The sequence below is a fragment of the Aquila chrysaetos genome, chromosome 5, assembly GCF_900496995.4.
Source record: "Aquila chrysaetos chrysaetos chromosome 5, bAquChr1.4, whole genome shotgun sequence".
Lineage (NCBI taxonomy): Eukaryota > Metazoa > Chordata > Aves > Accipitriformes > Accipitridae > Aquila > Aquila chrysaetos.
In genome coordinates, this window is record NC_044008.1 from 37,304,426 (window position 1) to 37,323,979 (window position 19,554).

The 19,554-nt window shown below is 47.3% G+C and overlaps 1 protein-coding gene across 1 annotated transcript; it reads right to left on the reverse strand.

The window, feature by feature from the left end:
* Nucleotides 1–2,205: 2,205 nt before the first annotated feature.
* On the reverse strand, nt 2,206–19,086 carry LOC115341272. Its single transcript, XM_041123470.1, has 6 exons — nt 19,075–19,086; nt 17,274–17,637; nt 9,264–9,295; nt 8,341–8,450; nt 5,908–5,962; nt 2,206–2,277 (listed from the first exon to the last, which is right to left on the reverse strand). The coding sequence occupies exons 1-6, from the start codon at nt 19,084–19,086 to the stop codon at nt 2,206–2,208; spliced, it is 645 nt and encodes a 214-aa protein (XP_040979404.1).
* Nucleotides 19,087–19,554: the final 468 nt, after the last annotated feature.

Consider the following 19,554-nt stretch of genomic DNA (forward strand, 5'->3'; position numbering starts at 1 on the left):
GGACTGAGACATCAAAATGTCTTTGTGTGTAGGTTGTAGCCTCAGCCAGCCCAGCTCTTGCAGGGTAAGGGCCCTTTCTTATGCAGCTGCATCTAAGATCAGGGAAGTGGGACATCCTCCTCCTGACGGAACCAGTGCTAAAGAAGATCAGCTCAGGGATATCTTCCCTTATTTATGGCTTGTTCTCCATCTGGTCAACTCTCTATCCATTCCCTGGTCCTCACCACTGTCCATCTCATTGTACAGCCCCCCAGCAGAAGGGACCTGGTGCACTCAGCCTGTACCACGGTTTGTGGGACAGGCCTAAGGAGAACAGCATAAATGGAACCAGTTTCTCAACCCTGTTTCTTCTTGGAGGGAAAGCATTCTTTCACTGCTGATGGGAGTCCGGGAATGAATACAGAGGCATATAGGGTGGATAATGCATGCACCACGGTGGGAACAAGCCAAACAGACCCCGTGTTGCATTATCTGACTCATTTAGAGCATTGCCTCATTCTGCCAGACACAGTACCCCGTCAGATGGCCACACGTCGCTACTGCTAAAGTAACAACCAGTAACACAGTGTTATGTGTTAGACCAGCACTGTGCATGTACGTGCTGACGGTGCCTCAGCTCAGGAGACGGCTGAAGAATGACGGTTTATTGCAAATGCGCTAGCGTGATGGCAAAAAGCTGCCTGAGCATGCCCTAGGCACGTCTGAAATCTTAACTCCCAGCCTCATCCCACTACGTATCAAAGGCATAAATAATTACACAACTTGTAGCAGAGTGGTAAAATATAATCCAAACCATTTTCACCAATTTAGACCTTTTTAATGCTGTGAAGCATAGGGCAGCAGTCCATCCAATACTAGAAACCTCTACTTCTTCTTCTTGGAGGGAAGGAGTTTTTTTCTGCCAGGGTAAGACTGATTAAAATAACACACAGTTCCAAGCTGATGCTTGGTTTACTAGAGTCTCATACAATGATTTTAAAATGTAAAATTCCCGATTTATGACACTCAAGGATCGAAATCGTAAAGCTTGTTGCTCTTTTTCCAAAACCTCTAGGTTGAGAAGAAAAAGACATTCTAACCCAACATCTTCAGTACGTTAATTTGAAAACATAAACAAAGTAGAATATCATTGTAAGGCATTTAATAGCGGAGACAAGCAATGTGTAAAGCTGAATTACAAAAGAAACAATACAACCTGACATTCATGCTACAAGTTTACCTTTCCACAACCATTAGTACTTCCAGGTCAGTTCTTTCCAACAAGAGATGCTGTAGTGGCAAGAAGATTATGCTGGGGAAACAACAACAACAACAAAACCCCCCCACATTGTACCTAAAATACTTCTCCGAGAATTGTAACAACAAGATAATTTCTGTCCACCAGAAAGACACAACCCCAGCACAAAATAATACAGAGGAAGACTGAAAAAGTAGAGGAAATGTAAAGAACAACCTGTGCCGTAACGGTCTAGTCTCAATAGTTAAGGGGACTGGCATACATTGTGATTAAAAAGGAGTTTTATTCCTTCCAAAACTAACCCACCTATCAAAGTTACTGCCGACGTTCAACACATGCTGTGCAGCGAACAGACCACTCTTGTTTTGACAGCTTTAGAGCACTCCTTTAGTCAGCAATGCCCAGCAACTGTTGGCGGGGCTACTTACATTTTGGTTTAAAATGGTGTCTTTGGGAGTCAAAGTTACAAAGGCCACAGTTGCGAAGTGGCCAAATAAAGGCCATACTTGCCTTAAGGGGACTGAAGGTCCCTCCCAGTAAGGCCCTGCGAGAAGGGGGAGTGTGTAAGTCCTTTAGAAACCGGGCTGGAGATGGCACTCCTCAGCTGATAAAAGCCACATCCTATGAGGGCTGTGACCGAGGTCAGTAACCCTCCCATGAGGAGTTTTTTTCCCCAAAGACAGCTCAGAAGAGGAACATTTCCTGGGAATGTTGCACCTTACCACAAGACAAAAGGACACCCCTGAATGCTCCTTTGCCTTGGCAGACTTTGGTTTAACCACAGAAAAGAGGTACCCATTCTTCAAGAGAACATAGAATCACCTGAACTGCCAGAATCAGATACAGGCTTTGACAGAGCCAGGACTGCACCTGCTCATAGCTGCAGTATTAGTACCTTCTCCAGAACCTAGAGAGAACTCTTCCTTCTGACTCCATATTTCCTTTGTTTACAACTTGGTCCAGTTGCTTCAGTACCTGCACCGCACCCTCAGCCTGACCAGTTCCTGTTCTTTGTTCAAGGTTAGATCCCACAGGTGCCCCTGTAAGAAACAGCAGCAAGAACAAAAACCACAAGCTTGCTCTCTCCACACTCCCTGCAGGCTCAACGGCAGACCCTGAAACCAAGAGGTGGGTCCAGACTCTGACTGACATCACGCCTGGCAGCTTTCAAAGCAATCACAGTGCAGACTGGTTTGGAGGTAGGCTCCCATCTCACAGCCCAGCTCTGAAAGAGCTACGTAGCCTGGCTCTATGGGTGGGAATTGCTTACAGCCAAAATCATTGCTGACCTACTGCCCTATGGTGGTTCTAATTCCTAGTCTCATGTGCTGGAAAATACCAAACACCACTTTTAAAGGAAAACTAATACCAATGTCATCCTTGCAGCTTTTGATTTCATATGACCAGTTCAAATGAAACAAGCCAGGAATTCCTTACTTACACAAACTCACTCGGTTACAGCCCACAGTAAGGGATGCTGGACTAAACTCATGCTCATTTTCTTTGGAGGAATTCTGAAAGGAAAAGGAACCCAAGAACTGTCACACGGTGTAAAATTCTATTCTACAGGAGATCTTTGTTTCTTCGCTTGCTTGCTTGAAGAACTAAAGGGCAAGGTCTACTCTCTTGTTCTGTGACTTTATTTACTATGAGGACTTTCTTCACCAATATCTTTCTACCCCTCCCTCCTCAAGACATTCCCAGGCCTAACATAAAGCTGGAATTCATTGACTAGACTTTAATATAGCAGATAGATAGTGAAAGAGGAACAGCAGCTATGGCACAGACAGAGATTTTAAAACACATCGACAGAGGTGCTGTGGGAAATAACAGCCGCTGGACAACACAGGCCCCTAGACATCAGCCCTGCTAAGACACACTCACAGGAAGCAGAGTAACAGGGCAGGGACAAAAGTGAAAAGTGCCAGAAGCAAGAGGTGAGCCAGGGATACCCATTAGCAAGGCTATCAGCAATACAAAGGACCACAAACAACAAAACCACCACGTAAGCTTCTTCAGGAGAAAGTAAAACAACTTTGTCACAGAGATAAGATAAGAGAATAGATCCCTCCCTGATGGTGCTTCTCTTGCACTAAGCTCAGGTTCACCTGAAATTCCAAACTTCAGATGGCCAGAGATCTTTGCAGTTTAGTCTCAGAGCATTAACTAAGGTAGGAAAATTACCTGCAGTGACAGGCTGAGCGTCTCCCAGTTCCTTCTTCCTTGGACTTCTACTGGTGCTCTTGGTAAGCAGAAAGATGCACAGGCTCAACTCCAATCATCCTGACCAGACAGCCTCCTGTCAAAATTGCAGGCCTGGAAGGCATTTGGATGAGAGCTGAAAATGCAATCTATTCAAAACTCGTATGACTGCGGCACTTCCATGCTCCTCCTTCTGAATCAAGTGCCAATGCTGTAAAGTCAGTCCTACGTGTACTAATCAGACAGATTTCCTTCATGTTTTAATGAGACCGTTCCCTTTTTGAGATGCACTCTAAAACACCAGCTGGATTTGGATCCAAAGTCATACACTGCTGATAAACTGAACAAGAGTCCCAGAGGAATGATCAGAAGAATCCTGAGAAAGTACAGGCGCTACTGAGATGTTTTTTCCTAAACCTGATCTATCTTCTCATCCTGAATACCAAAAGAAAACAAATGGAAAGCAAACCAAATGGAAGGCATGTCAAAGAAGCACCTGGCTCTGATCTCCTAAAAATGCACGAGGGAAAGGTCATCTGCTCAGGATTCCATGCGGTGCTCCTGACATCTGGTCTGGTATTCGTAAAGACACCAGTTTGTGTCTGGAGCTCCCTCTCAGTGTAACAGTGCCCTGACTAGTGCAAATTGCAGGTACGAGTCATGGTGGCACAAGCATCTCTTCTGGAGAAGGTTCTTCTCACCTGAACTGGTATTTGCCGAGTTGATGATTCATTCATCATAGTTCCAGTTTACCTGGAAAGAGCTCAGGACATGTCCTCCCACATCAGTTAACACAACAGGAGGTTATGGTGATGTCTGCCACCTACCACATCATTTCTCAGGGTCCAACATGCTAACCCGGAGCTCCAGCTTCCAAGGACCCTAACGTTTGGGAAATTCAGCCACTGTACAAGGAGTAGAGGCATTCTGGGGACAGTGATTATAGCCAAGTATGGAATAAAAAAAGCGTATTTCAGAGGATGACCTTATCCCGTCAGCAGAGTGTTTGGAACACTTGAGGAAAGAAGCCAGAAAGGGCATGTGTAGAGACACCTGTCACTAATCCTGCAAAGGTAAGCTGAAGGGAAAAAAAAGGGATACAGGTTTTGGAGACAAATCAGCCTGCTTGTTTTAGAGAAGTTCTTCTGTACTGAATGGTCCTGAGGAGTTACCAGGCAGTCTCCTTCCTATCTTGAAAATCCAACAAACCCGTCAAAAACCCCTCTTCTGAAAGAAAGTTTTGGGCTTACAACAAGGTGAGGGCTGTTTCAATACAGGAGTTTACCTGTGCAGGCTGAAGGTAACCATGCAACTAGCAGCACCTGAAATTGCAGGCCACTGTATATGCAGGGGATCCCTGCAGAGCAATTGTGTTGAGATTGGCCCTTTGAAACCAGTCCTACAGGAGCAAGCAGGCAGTATGCCCTGGCCAGCAGGCAGCAAGCCCACAGACGATATTTGCGTAAAGGCTCAGCCAGTTGTGGAGAGGTCCAAAAGGTTTCTGAAATGGGGGCAGCACGTCATCATGCAGAGACACGCAGAAACCTGGGCATCTGATGCAAATGTTTGCCTCCCAGGGAACGGCGGGAGAAGCAGCTGTTCCTTTTATACCACCAGGCAACCTCCTTTGTGGACAACCCCAGGAGGAATGAGTTTGCCTCCTTGGAGAAGACTCTCTCCAAAGAGCTGGAGAGGGAAGGCGGCCAGGAAGGCAATACTGTGGCAGGGGTTTGAATTAAATGCAGAATGGCTATCAGGATCCAGAAAATGGATGAAATGCACTGGGAGGATGGGCAACGGCCAGGAGGAGGAGAACGGGGGGTGAGGGAAGACCCTCTTACCTAAAGGGTGTGCTAACAGCAGCGCTGTCAGAGCAGCCTTTTAGCTTGTAGGCTAAAGGAGAAAGAATCTCACCCTCCTGACAAGGTCTCTGGAGAACAGAAGTGGGTTTAGAAAGCAACTGCCAATCCCTCTGCAACAATCCTGTCATAAATCTGCCTTCTGATGACATAGTGAGAAAAACCATGACACTGTTTCAAGAAGAGGGAGATGCCTGCAAGGCCATCTGCACAGAGAAAGGACACTGGTGAGGAGTGGCAAGTACTCGCACCGAAGCCAGTGTCAAGGTGTCAGCACCCACTGTTGGCCCTTCATGGAGTTCTGCACAATGGGGCATGTGAGGTAAAAGAGGACTGGAGTCTCTTGAAGACAAGGCAGGGCATCCTTCAGGTTCAGCTCTGAGAGGCTAAGCTCACCCCTAGAGTTTGTAGCTTCACAGTCAGAAAAGCCTGTGTCGGCTCCTGGTAAAACTTATCCTGTGGCTAAGCTTGATGAGCAGGAATCACAAAAGTCTCCATGCAGGTGAAAAGGGAAAAAAAGTTACCTGAAAGGTATTTTTCTGCTTGCCACTTTAAGAATCTAGGACTAAACAGATGCTGTTGTCTCTTTCTGAGTCTTCTGCAGCTTACTGTTTCAAATCCCTGCTTTGCTTTACTTGTATGGCGAACACACTTGGCTCCAGTTCTAAAAATAAGTCAAACACGTAAAAACCAAGTTTACAAAAAGTCACAGAAAGGAAGCAATCTTGTAAATGGATGCTCAAGTATTTCTTTACAAAGCAGGGGTTTAGTACCTCCCTCTAAGCCAACAAGATAGATACCCTTAATCTGTACTCATGTTTCAAAGTCTCTTTTAAAAAATAAAAATAGGCACTCACTCCAGTATAAGGCTTTCTGCTTTTCTAGTAAGCCCAACAAGCAGTTAAGGAGAAAACCAGTGTGATGTGACAGGGAAAGGGGGATGAGCAGCAAGGTGAGAAAGCTTGCAAATCCTACAAGATTACTGACACAAGGAGAAGGGCAGGTAGCAAAGAACCATAGAAAGATCTTACAAGACTCAGTCGTGGAGCAATAAAATGGCAGAGAGGTACAAAGTGATGCACGTGGGGAAAAACAGTCCTGGCTTCACACACAAAATAGCGCTCTTGGAGCTGATCAGCATCACCTGGAGATTCTGACAGCTCAACACTCAATAGCACCCCAAGAAAACCCAAATCCAAATGCCCCATGATGACTTACGAGCTAAAGAGCTTGTCCAAAAAGAAAAAAAAGATCAAGAGGTGGTCTGACTACAGTAGGCAAACTCCTTCCCAGGGTGGGGGAATGCTCAGACTGAATGCTCAGCTCTTCAGTCTAACAGAGTAATCGCAGAAAAATGACAGAAGGCTTGAAGTTGATGCCTGACCAGTTTAATTTTGAAATCAAGAATACACTTTAGAATTATTAACTGTTTTAATCTTTTCTGGAATAGCATAACTGCTGGGGCAAGACACAGGACTAAGAGAGAACTGCCAGACTGGACCATGAAATAGCCCTCTCTTGCCTTGTATTTTATGAATCTACAACTCACACCTTGGCTAAAAGAGATTAGAAAGCATTCTGGATCTTGGTCTCATTCTTCACTCATGTCCAGCAGTTTTATTGTGACTAGAAACTGATGGAGAGGGGGGCATGGGGAATGAAAGGACTACATCTGCATGAGCAGGAAAAGAACTGGCTTCAGACTTCTCCCATTATAATCTCTGCATGAAATATATTTGGGAATTGGGTAGAATATAAGGCAACAACAGAGATGATTTGACATGGTCTGTACATCGCCATGGAAGGGAAAAGGTGAGCATAAACACTTCCGACAACAACACTGGATCTGGGACTCTCTGCCACGTACTTGTGAATATTAAGAACAGACACGAATCTTCTGTTTTTAAAAGCTACGCTCCATGAAAGAAAGAAGCCTGCTAGACTATAACTAATAATGGCCCTACCTCTGAAAGGTAATCAAGGACTAAGCTTGAAGTTAGCCACCATGAGCCAGCATTGCACCCTCGCGCTGAAGGCGGCCAACAACACCCTGAGCTGCATTAGAAAGAGTTTTGCCAGCAGCTCGAGGGAGGTGATCCTTCCCCTCTGCTCAGGGCTGCTGAGGCCAGTCTGTGTACTCCGTCCAGACTGCGCTCCCCAGGACAAGACTGGGACTCATTGGGGTGAGCCCAGCAAAGGGCCACAAAGATGATGAAGGGACTGGAGCACTTTTCCTATGTGGAGAGGCTGGGAGAGCTGGGACTGTTCAGCCTGGAGAAGGCTCAGGGGGCTCTTATCAATGTACACCTGATGGGAGGGAATGAAGAAGAGGGAACCAGGCTCTCCTCAAGCAGCGCCTTCTGGCGGGACAAGAGACAAAGGGCACAAACTGCAAAACATGAAATTAAAGCTGAACACAAGAAAAAACTTTCTGACTGAAACTGTGGTCAAGCACTGCAACCGGTTGCCCACAGAAGTTGTGGTGTCTCCACCCTTGGAGTCCACTCAAAACCTGAGGGGACACGTCCTGGGCAACCTGCTCTGGGTGACCCTGCTTGAGCAGGAGGGGTTGGACTCGATGATATCAAAGGTCCCGAAAACCTCAATGATTCTGTGAAAGCCACAGATAGAGATCTCTGCCTCAAGCCAAGAGGAAGTAGTCATCAGCCGACTCAGAGGAACAGGCTGGGAGGCAGCTAGAAAACTGTTCCCAGTTCTTCCCTCGTCATCCCTGCCTCAGGTGTGCAAGCCAGTGCACCGCTTTGTTGAGCTGCCCAGTTCTCATCCCGCTGTGATTCTACAGGTAACGTTAACACAAAGGAGTGAGACGGGAAGAGCTCTAGTTAATGGCATGGGAACCTGAAAGCACAGGACTACTTTTCTCCAAACGTGGGCAATGCTGCTTAGATTCTGTCACCTATGGAAGAGAAGGAAGAAGACAAACGGGCCAAAGGGTTACACAGGAATGAAATATGAGGAAGGTGCAAGAGACATCAAAAAAAAAAATATGTGCCCCGGAAGACTATTTTGTAGTCAACTGACCTGCCCATACCCGACTGTGGGCATGAGGCCTCCGCTCCGACTTCCACTCTTCTCCTCTTCACCGTTTCTTCCACTGCAGCACTTTCTGACACTTCTTTTCTTCTCTTGACCTTCAAAACATTGCAAACTTGGTATTGATAAAATTTGATTTTGACTTTTCTATTTTAGAACAAAAGTCAGACTTAATATACATCCGTATTTCGCAACATTGTCCATGCTTATACAACAAAAACCAAAAAATGAGTCAGGAATAAAAGATAAGCTGCCTTATTCAAGCAGAAGGTAAGCACTGAGAGGCCATCCAGAGAATTATGCTCAACAGTTTTAAACAAGAACTACTGCTTCCCAGAACATCCTATTTGCTCCATTTTTAGAGGAGGGCCTAGGAACGTAATTAGCAGGAACGTAATGCTAGCAGAGAGAGCGGGATTTTCTCTGGCGGAATTTGGACAGGACACCTTCACTAATTCACTCCGTCTTCAGACACTTACCCAAACCCACCCTGACATCTCACTAAACAACAACTTTCCAAAGAAGCTTAACTTTGTTGTTTTGGACACATACAGCACTTAGGAAACTACTTAATTATTCGGCAATATTGACCTCATACAGACTCTCACAGCGAAGAAACCATTTGACACCTCAGCTCAGACTTGCCAAAAACACATTTAACTGAAGCCAGCACGGCTCTCGCATCCTCAGGCACGACTTCATTCAAAGTCTGCTGGAATTGACAGGAAGGTTTCCCTCAACTTGGATGGTTCTAGGTGAGAATTCACTCCCACCTTACACTGCCTGACTGACACCCAGAAACAGAACTACAGCATTGCCTAGATATATATTCTGCTTCTCCAGACTACTTGGAATATTACTTTTTAAAAAAAAAACCCAACACACAAAACAGAACCACACACGCAACTTACAAGCTCGTCACTGCCCTTGTTTACTTCTTTACCTGTAACAGAGGTATTATAAAATCTGGTGAATATTTGGTGACTGGACTTTCTTTAACCAACTTTAAAGTACATTTTTGCAGTGCACTGCACTTCCTGAGAACAAGATAAACAACTTAGAAACAATGCTGGACTTGCATATAATAACTTGAAACCGAAGAAATGCAAATACAGCTCTTTCAGAATTCCTGGCTGTGAATAACACATGCCAGTGGGATGGGGACAATTGCTTTGGACCACTTGTGCATTTGATAAAGGAGACCAGAATATCTACTAAGCGCTCACAAGAAAGACCAGCAGCAGCCTTTCCCAGGGACCAATAATCAGAACAGGAAACAGTAAGAAAAAACACTCAGTTTTCACAGCAGAGGAGGTTAAACGCAGAGTCCCACAGAGGTCTCAGCTGGGGCCTGAGGCTCTTCAGGGAATTCATAGAAAACCTGGAAAATGAAACACTAGGGAGGTGACAACATTTGCTAATTATACAAAAGACATTATTACCATTATTACTGTCATTATTTAGAAAAACAAATGCATTCTTTCTTTAGGAAAATAGAAACAAAGAGTGTGTAGTTCAACGTCAACAAATGTAGTCAAGCACAAGGAAGAAAAACACATGTTCCATACATATGTGCTGGCTCCAGCCTAGCTACTGACATTCAAGAATGAAGGGTGGGAGCCACTGGGCATTGCTTCATAAAAATACTAGCTGAAGAGTCAGCAGTGGGTGAAAAGGCAAAGAGAAATTCTAGACATTTTCAAAAAGCAATACAGGACAAAAGAGAACACATTGCTGTGCTCTATTTCAAATCCATGGTACAGCCAAACTGCACGCAGTTTTGCTCCCTCTAATTCAAAAACACAGTAGAGGAAGGGAAAGGGAAAAGCAAGACATAGATCACAGATGTTTCCAGACATCATCCAAACATAACCATAGTGACTTACCACAAGATGCGTTTTGCTGAAAAGAGCCGAGTTCTAGATACATAGTACAAATGTAGGGATAAGGCACAAGGTGGACATTCTCATGTTTGAATCTCATCTTCGATACTCTCTCCCATTTACTCAAATCCGAGAACAACGTTAAGACTTAAGAACATAGCACTAACATTTCAAAGGAGCAGGAGTCCTCTTGTAAAGCTTCAAAAGTCATACCACACTGAACGTATATGCAGAAGGGAGCACCTACAATCTGTCGGTATGAACTTGGTGAAAAAACACTAGTAACACATTACAAGAAACACTCATCCAGGTGACACTCTCCCATCAGTCGCTTGTATTAATAGCATTGTTTTTCCTTAACTGTATCTGGCTTCAGTCCTGATATCTTCCCGCAAGAAACAACATGCCAGGCTCTCCCAACCCTGTGAATAAAACCTCATCAGCTTTCCTAACTAAAAAGTAATTCTTTTAAAAATTATTTTTAAAACTGAAAAGGACTAGGATTCACAGGAGTAGCGTCATTCCATTCACTTCACAGTTCAAAATGGGAGGACAAAAGATAACTGACATGACAAACGCCACAGTTACAGATGTTCCTTCCTGGGGGTGCAGTTCACACACCTAGGAGCTCATGCATGCAAGAATGGATGACACCAGGCAGCAATCTCCTTACATGCCTCTGATCTCAGGAAGAACCAGGTAACATGAATACTTTTACTCCATTTGCTAGCAGAAACTAACATCCTGAGGACTGGAGATGGAGCTCAAAATTTGCCTAGATGAAACGCTGACACAATCAGTTCCTTTAAGGGATGAAATTGTTCGTTTGAGTTTGGCTTCAAGGACTCCCACAGCTGGTGATTAACTAAGAGGTATGCTATAGCGAGGAGCCCGACACACAGATTGCAGGACAACTCATCACGCCAGGCCTCTGAGCTTGCCATTCTCCTCAGGGCCCGGTGCTGGCTGAGCAGGTGGATGGACCTCGCAGTTCTAGAAATACAAGCTTGTGAATCAAACCCTCCTCAAGCACACAGGCAAAACTGGCTGCGTTTTAGTGAAGCAAACCAACAACGAGGCTTTGTTTGTTTGGGTGCCTCCTGTCTGACCATGCTCTGGGCTACTTTCTCTTCCTGGCAGTAACAGGAATAAGTTGCTCTCATACATACCAGCTTCTGACAGAAAAAGAGGATGATCTCGTTCTTGCCTGCTAGTACCAGGGGTGGCAATAATGCAGTCTGCTGAGACTGGAACGGAATGGCTTGGAGGTGGAAACACGTGGGTGTTCATTACTCCTGGGCACTCGGAATCACAGGAGGTGATGCCAAAGGGCCTGATCCGATTCACAAACTGACACACCTTAGGACTGAAAAGGCTTCTCCTTCAACTAAATTACTTTTCTCTTCAACAACAGCCTCAGGAGAGTAACTTCTTCTTAACCCTTTACACTACAGCAACTACAATATTTAATCCTAATGTACCTTACAAGAAAACTACTGCGGTCTTCTCTACTAGTGGGCCAACGCTGCTGCGCCTGTAAGGAGCGCTTTACGTTTTACTAACCTTTTGAAACAACGCACTAGCTTTCCTTGCTATCGCATTACGTGGGCTTCCTGGGACTTTATATATACACGTTTGTTTTCTCTGGCTAAATCAGATTTGGAACGCAGGGTTGTTCATCTGAAAACACTGCAAAACATTCTTTTTACATACATCAGTTCTCTGGTGAAGGCAACAACTGAGGAGGATCTTCAGCTAATGTAAAACTGCAAAGCTCAAAGGAGTCGTACTCCAGCTAAAGATCTGCGCACTACTAGGCAGGAATGTCAAATTAAGCAATGTCCAACAGATACAAGTCATTGGATCTTTTCTTTTACAAGTAGGAAAGAAAGCATACAGAGAAAGATAGTGAAGTCATCTGTAGAAAATGGATGTAAATCATCAAGATTTCCAAGGATTACTCGAATCGCTTCCTGGAGAGGCCAAAACAAGAAAGGAAGGAAGAATATTAACAAGATAGCCACAATTCCACTGTCAAGTACAGTTTTCAGGCTTGGGAAAAAGTTAACATTACAGTTTGCAGGAATCATGGAAGAGCAGGTTCCAGATATTTTGCTTTTCCTCCTCCCCTTCTTGCTGCTGCTCCCTCCCATCACCTTAGAGCACACTGCCCTAACAGATTCACAGAAATTGAAGTGAATCAATGTCTTAACCCTGAATTAACACAGAAGCATTACTATGGAAACTGGAGGTGTGCTTTTAAATTTAAGAAGTTCTACATTTAAGAAGCCTCCTCCTTGCCAGCACAACACATGCGGTATTGACCTGTTTCAAAAATAAACATATTCCCCTTTTTCTGAATATTGACCCAATTCAGTTACAACAAACTCCTGCTTTATAAACGGGAAACTTTTTCTAGTCATACCTTTCAGTATTTTCAAAATTGAAAAAGAAAAAGAAATTAACCAATAATTTTCTGTATCAGTTAAAATCAGCACATTTTCTTCAATAATATTTACAATGCTACTACTGTACTCTGAAGATTTATTTAAACTTAAGTAACAGGAGCATTTTTAAGCAGGCAGTATATTGGTCTCATTTCCTCGGGAATGGCAGGGGCTTTCTTCTGTCTCAGGAAGAAGACGACAACAACAGAACTCATCAGCTGTCACCAAGCTTGGCCACAAAGTAATGGTGTCATTAAAAGAACGTCCACTGGCTCCCCCAGCTCCACAGCTATGAGGAAAGCACGTGCAATTGAGCATTAGATTAGCCGCTGTCAAGCTAGCTCACCAGTACTGCCACAGCTCCTGAAAAACTAGGAGGGTGTGACAGCCAGTCAAGCCTGAGAAGTTCAAAGCAGTGGGCAGGTCTGGGGCCAGAGAGCGAAACCACGGGAAAGTGCTACTGCACAATGAATCTGAACAGGAACCAGAAAGGCACGGGGTGCAACTACCTCAACAAATAGGAGTTTTCATTTGTCCAATTTCAACAGTCAGTAGCTTCTTTGAAGTATTTCTGATAAAAGCATTACTCACGCTAATGCTGCCTGTTGATGACATTTTTCATTTACGTCATTTTTTTCACCCTAGCACTCTCCAGAGAAGTTCCCCATTACTCGCACTTGAAATGCTGCATTTGACAAAGCGTCCTCCGTCCCATAACAAACAAAAGATTTGCTCAGCCTAACATTCAGCTAAGGTCCCGTGGACCTGCTTCATCTCCTACTCCTTAATGGCACTTTCAGTAGTGTCAAGATCCGGAGCGCTGTGAAACAAACAGAGAGAGTTAGTCCCACCCCAGCCAAAAAGCAACAGAGCTACACTCCTTGTAAGAGTTTAAACAACAACAAAACATCATTCCCATTGCACAGAGAAAATACTTAGCAGGCAGATGAATTCCCAATTTACTGTTCTTAAAAAGCATCCATTTTTCCACAAGGACTCTTCCTTTTCAATTTTCTGCCCATTTGTATTTCGTGCGTCTGAGGATACAAAGGATGAGAGATCAGATCTTTTCAGTCGATCCTCACTAACCTTTAGGATTGGGGTTTTTGACAAGGTGCCCTCAAACCAGCACCTCTCTCTTCCAGCCTATCACAATGCCATTCTGCTCAAGGGACTAAAAGAAGGAACCGGCAGGACGTGTCTCTTAATCCCCTCCACGGGTGCAAACCTGCAGAGGAACGGGCCTTCACAGCATTGGACCTAGGCCCTGTGATGCTGGGAGTTGTGTACGGCCTGCATCAAACTGTGTTCCCAACTATTAACTACATCTTTTGTAAGCCAGCTTCTCAAAAGTTGTTTGCTGCTAGGTATCGGCCAACAATAAAATGCACAGAGAGAGAGAACGTCTCAAAGAAAAGCTGAACCCATTAAGAAGTAAACAAATGTCACACAAATGTCACTTGGAAATAAAGAAATACTGTGGAGTGTAAAGAATTACGGCGTGCAAGTATTCTCTGGTATATGGTCTGGCAGGCAGCCATTCTCATATCCTCCACATTCAGGGGCCCCAGCCAGAACTCGGTCAGAGATGAGAACTTTCCTTCCTCTTCAGAAAGGCCCTCTCCTTGCTTAACATGGAACAAGTTAATGAAAGGAATTACACAGCACGCCACAGCAGAAGGACAGGTATCACCCACCCAAGACTTACGCTGTGGTCATGAAGTCTTCGTGAATCAGCAGGGACACAAAAGTTCAATTCAGGAAGGGACGCTGAAGTGGCGATGAGGAAAAGAGGGTGGAAAGAATGGAAGAAAGCAAGGGGCGATGACAGGCTGCCAAACTCAAACAAATGCAGTGCTCTCTCTACCATCAGGAGATCAAACACCTCCAGGCTGTTCAGAAACGTACGCACACTACTGGCAGTGCCGTCCAAAGGGATTACACTGAGGGAAAGAGCTTGGTCACAGACAAGAGCAACATTTCAAGCATCTTCTGAACACCACACGACACCACAAGACAGACAACACACCTTCCTCTCCAAAATCAACACAGAGAACAAAACAAGGAGGAAGGTTAATCCTCCTGGATCTGACACTATTCCAGCAGAATGCTAATAAGCAAAGCTAAAGAAACAACTGCGTTTCAATTCATCCCCAAATAAAGTCATGCGGCAGAATTTCAAAGACCCAGCCACTTTTCCAAAGGAAAAAGGAGACTAGTGTGGCACGAGATCTAATGTAGCTTCAGGTCTGGAGACAGCCTAATTTCGCGTGGTATTCATAGCACAGTCTCTTCAATTCTTCTGCAGCTAACAACTGTCACTTCCAGAGTAAACCCAGGCCCTGGCAATGCCTGTGCACATCTCATTGCAAAAGCAAATTCACTCACACTCATAAAACCACTCTCTAGGCAGAGGCCTGAGTCTGCCTATGGCATTTTAGCCCTGCTGCAACCTCACTGGCATGAAAACAGGGGTTTCGGGATGCCATGATGCTCTTCTCTTTCTCTGATGCAGGGATACTTCCTGGCTCCAAAGGATCTCAGTCCTAATTTCTGCATGGGTGCCACCACCTGAAAAGAGACTTAACCTCAACAGTTTAGAAGACTTCCAAAAGCCTCTGAGGGCATCAACCTTGAACTGCTGTCTGATAACGATCACAGCCTTGGAACAACGTACACAGGGAGCCAGATTATGCTGAGGCACTGCTTTTTTATTAATACTTATGAATACTATCTTTATTAATTTTTTATCAGAGGCTGAGACAGCAACATCTCATAAAGTTTCAGACCAAGTTTGAGCCCTACAGAACACTCCTTCAGCAGGACCCAATCTATAAGCACCTCCTTAAAAATACAACCCTCAAACCTAAGCAGCTCCAGCTCCTTTTTCAGAGCAGCTCAAACTTCTGGAATTATTACAGATCGCAGCCTCCGGGAATTCCAAGTCCCCTCTCAAACTAAAAGCTCCAGAGCTCCTCGAGTAAGCTGGTCAAGGTTTTGCCCACTCACAAAAGCACTTGCCCATCATCTCTGTGTGCCTGACTAGCAGACACAAGCAGATTCCTCCAGGGCAATACCCTCAGGGAAAGTCTCTTTTTCACTTCTAAAGCACCATCCTCTTCACTTGCTTTACATCTTCCCCAGCTTGACCAGACTGCTCAGCACCCTGTGCTTTAGTTACTTTGCTGGCTGCTGACTCAAACTTCCCATTTGAGGCTTACCACACAACTGTTACCTCCCACCACCCTCCTATTCATTGTCCCCTGCACACCCAAAGGCCGCTTTCCTTTCTCTGCCTTGCATGCCAGCAGTACCACAGACTAAAACACTCTCCCTTCACTCTCCTTTCTCAGGCTTGCCACTACAGCGCCTTCTAGAAACTGAGAGCAGCAGTTAACCTAAAAGTCCTGTTCAGCCGCTCTGCCTGCAGCAGAGGCACGCTCTTCTTTCAAAACAACAGGACAGGTTTGTCACAAACACATCGGAAAGAGAGTGGCAGCGCAAGGGGAGCCTTGTGAAAGAAAAAAATCCCAAGAGCACAACAAACAACTACTGCCAGTGAGAGTTTCCAAAGACTCTTTCCACATCCAGCACTTGAGCGCCAGATTGCCAGGCCAGCGAAAGGCACACTGCTAACAGCAGACAGCCCAAGAAATAAGTACATACTTTGAGTCCAGAGCTTCACGGCTGTGCTGGTTTTGACTGGGAGAGAGTTAATTTTCCCCACAGTAGCTTGCACGGGGCTACGTTCTGGATTTGTGCTGAAAGCAGTGCTTACACAGCATCAAGGCCTTTTCTGCTCCTCACACCACCCCACCAGGGAGTCGGCTGGGGGTGCACAAGAAGCTAGGGGGACACAAGGCTGGGACGGCTGACCCCAACTGACCCAAGCGATATTCCAGACCATAGGACGTCACGCTCAGCACGAAAACCGGGGGAAAAAGAAGGAAGGGGGGACATGCCCAAGTTAGGTGTGATAGAGCCCTGCTTTCCTGCAGATTAAACACCTGCCAGACAACGAGAAGCAGTGACTGAATTCCTGATTTTGCTTTGCTTGCGTGCACAGCTTTTGCTTGACTGATTAAACCGCCTTTATCCCAACCTGCGAGTTGATTCACCCTTCCGATTCTCTCCCTCCTCCCACTGTGGGGCAGCGAGCAAGCGGCCATGCCGGGCTTAGCTGCCGGCTGGGGTTAAACCACTACAAAGGCTCTAGAGCTTCTCAGTTGAACGCTTTCAACAAAATTTCAAAATACCGTCAGTAAAACCAGCCCCTTTTCCCACTGAAGCACAAAATCCACACACGGCAGCGAAACAGGAGCGCTTTTTACAGCTCCCGTTACTCTCTCAGGCCGATGCTCAGCCTGTGCAAGGGCAGTAGCCACTGGGAAGCGACCACTTTCACGGTCAGTGAAAGAAGGCAGGAAAAGAGCAGCCCCCACCGTCTGAATTTAAGGTCTCCTATGAACTCGATGCCACCCGCAGTCACCAAACTGCAGGCTGTAGCTTCAACATGCTCACCTGCCAATTTTAAGTCCGTACACAAGCCTGCCTGCATCCAGAAACCCGGGGTCAGGCCACCGACAGGTACCTGCTTTCGAGGACGTCCTCCTTTCTCCCAGCCTAGGGAAGGAAGCAGGAGAGCCAACGGGACGTGACTGCTCTGGAAATGCCGCTGCCGACCTCCCCGAAGCTTGACAGGCCTCTTGCCCCGGGGGCTGCCAAGAACGCCCGGGCAGGACCGTGGCGCAGCCCGCCACCGACGCCAGGCTGTGAGGGACACCCCCGGCGGCGGCGGGTCCCTGCGGGGACAGCCGGCAGAAACTCCTTTCTCTCCGCAGCCGCACGTCTCCGCGGTGCCCGCCGGCCTCCGCCGGACAGCCACCGCCGGCAGGCACTCCCCTGCTGCTCCCGCAGCCCCGGGGGCGGCAGGGAGGGGCCGGGGCTGGACGGGCCTGCGGGGGGAAGGCCGGGACCCGGCGCCCCGGCCTGCCGCGAGGGGAGATGCTGCCGCCGCCGCCGCCTCAGCCCCGCTGCCGGCCTGCGAGGCCCCCGGGCAGCCCCGGCGCTCCACGGACGGGGAGGAGCCCCCGCCACGGCCGCCGGCCCCGCCGCGCCCGCCGCCCGCCCTTGCCTCAGGCGGGCCGGGCGGGCCGGAGCGGAGCCGAGCCCAGCCGAGCCCAAACGAGTTGAGCCGAACCGAGCCGAGGGGAGCCGAGCCCAGCCGAGCCCAAACGAGTTGAGCCGAACCGAGCCGAGGGGAGCCGAGCCCAGCCGAAACGAGATGAGCCGAACCGAGCCCAGCCGAAGGGAGCCGAGCCCAGCCGAGATGAGCCGAGCCCGGCCCGGGCGCCCCCTCCCTCTGCTCCAGCTCCCCACGGCGCTCTGCACTGGCGGCTGCTGCTGCTGCTGCGCTGCGGAGGCAGCTGCATTTGGGGGCTTGGAGCGCTTTGGGTTCCAGCGTGAGCCCGAAGCATCAGAGGAGTTGGCCCGTACCTCGTGGCAGGTCTTGCAGCTGCTTTCAGGGGGGGTCTGGGCTCTGCCCAGGCCTCTCGAGTCAACGTTAACTCTGGTGCCTAATGACAGTATGCTGGCAGTGGCCCTCGTAGCTCAGCCCTTTCTCTCCCAAATTGCGACGATGTCAGCAGGTTTGCCTTTTCTTGGTCTAGGCACCCTTCACGCAAAGATTCCCAGAGATTTTTTCATCCCTCCCCCACACACACAGCGGGATTCCTGGAGGGCCACAGAAATGCAACAGCAGCAGCGTTAGGCTCTTCTGGGGTTTGGGGGAGGAAACACCCTCGTAGATAGCTGTCTGGAGCCTTTCTGGCAGCCACCTTTTACCTCTCAAAGAGACACAACTGAAAAGCTCCGGTGGTCAGTGACCTAGCCGAGCGATGATCAAAAAAGAAGCCACTTTTTATCCCACGAAAGCCTAACAGCGACGTTTGTAGGAAAAAACAATGTCCCCGTTAGTTCTCTCGTGCCAAACACAAAAACGGATTTTGGTGTAAAAGAAGAGGCTCCTAATGAACTAAATAAAAACCTAAACACAGAATGTGGGGGGCAGGACAGTCAGCATTTCCCTTTGCCCTGTAAAGTACATCCTTTCCATTAAAATGAGGAGTTCCTCTTTGCTGAACCAGGAGGCAGTCAGTGCTCACGGGCTTCTGACGGCAGCCCTGCCTGGGGAACCCGGCTCAGACAAGTGCTTGCACCACTTTGGTGCTGCTCGGGAGCACCTGGACTCCTCCGGCCTCTCAGGAAATGCCTGGATCAGAAATGAGCTCAGCCCTTCTACTCTGCCTGGGGAGCTGGCTGCTCACGGGAAACTGGAGCGGCATTTTTCCAGGAGGAATCCTCTTTTCTGATTGCTTTTCCTCGCAGCTCACGTACCTGGGCATCTAGGGTCGAGGTAGGTTTTCCATCCCACTTCCTCATGTCCTCTCCAGGGTCACGCAGGTAAAACCACAGGGTACACCATGGCGTGTACCTTCTATCTCCTCTCGAGCAGAGGAACGCTTACTCCTAATAGCTGCGATGCGGGCCCATACAGGTGGGGAGAAGGACATAGCCTCTTTGAATTGCTGGAACTCCCGGGACAGTTCCTCTACAGCCAAGACACGGGCCCGTCGGGAGGAAGAGAGACTTCCTTCATATTGCCGAAGTCAGGCAGCCACTTCATCCACCGTTTGTCCCTCGCCTTCTTTCCAGGACATCACTGCCAAGGAGTTGGCATACGACGCTGGTGCACGTCGTAGAAACTTCCGCCACAGGGTTTGTGTGCATTGCACTTCATCTGGATCTGTGGGTGACTGCTCGTTATCCGGATCATTATAAATCACCTCCAGCACGGCTCATTCCCTCAGGTA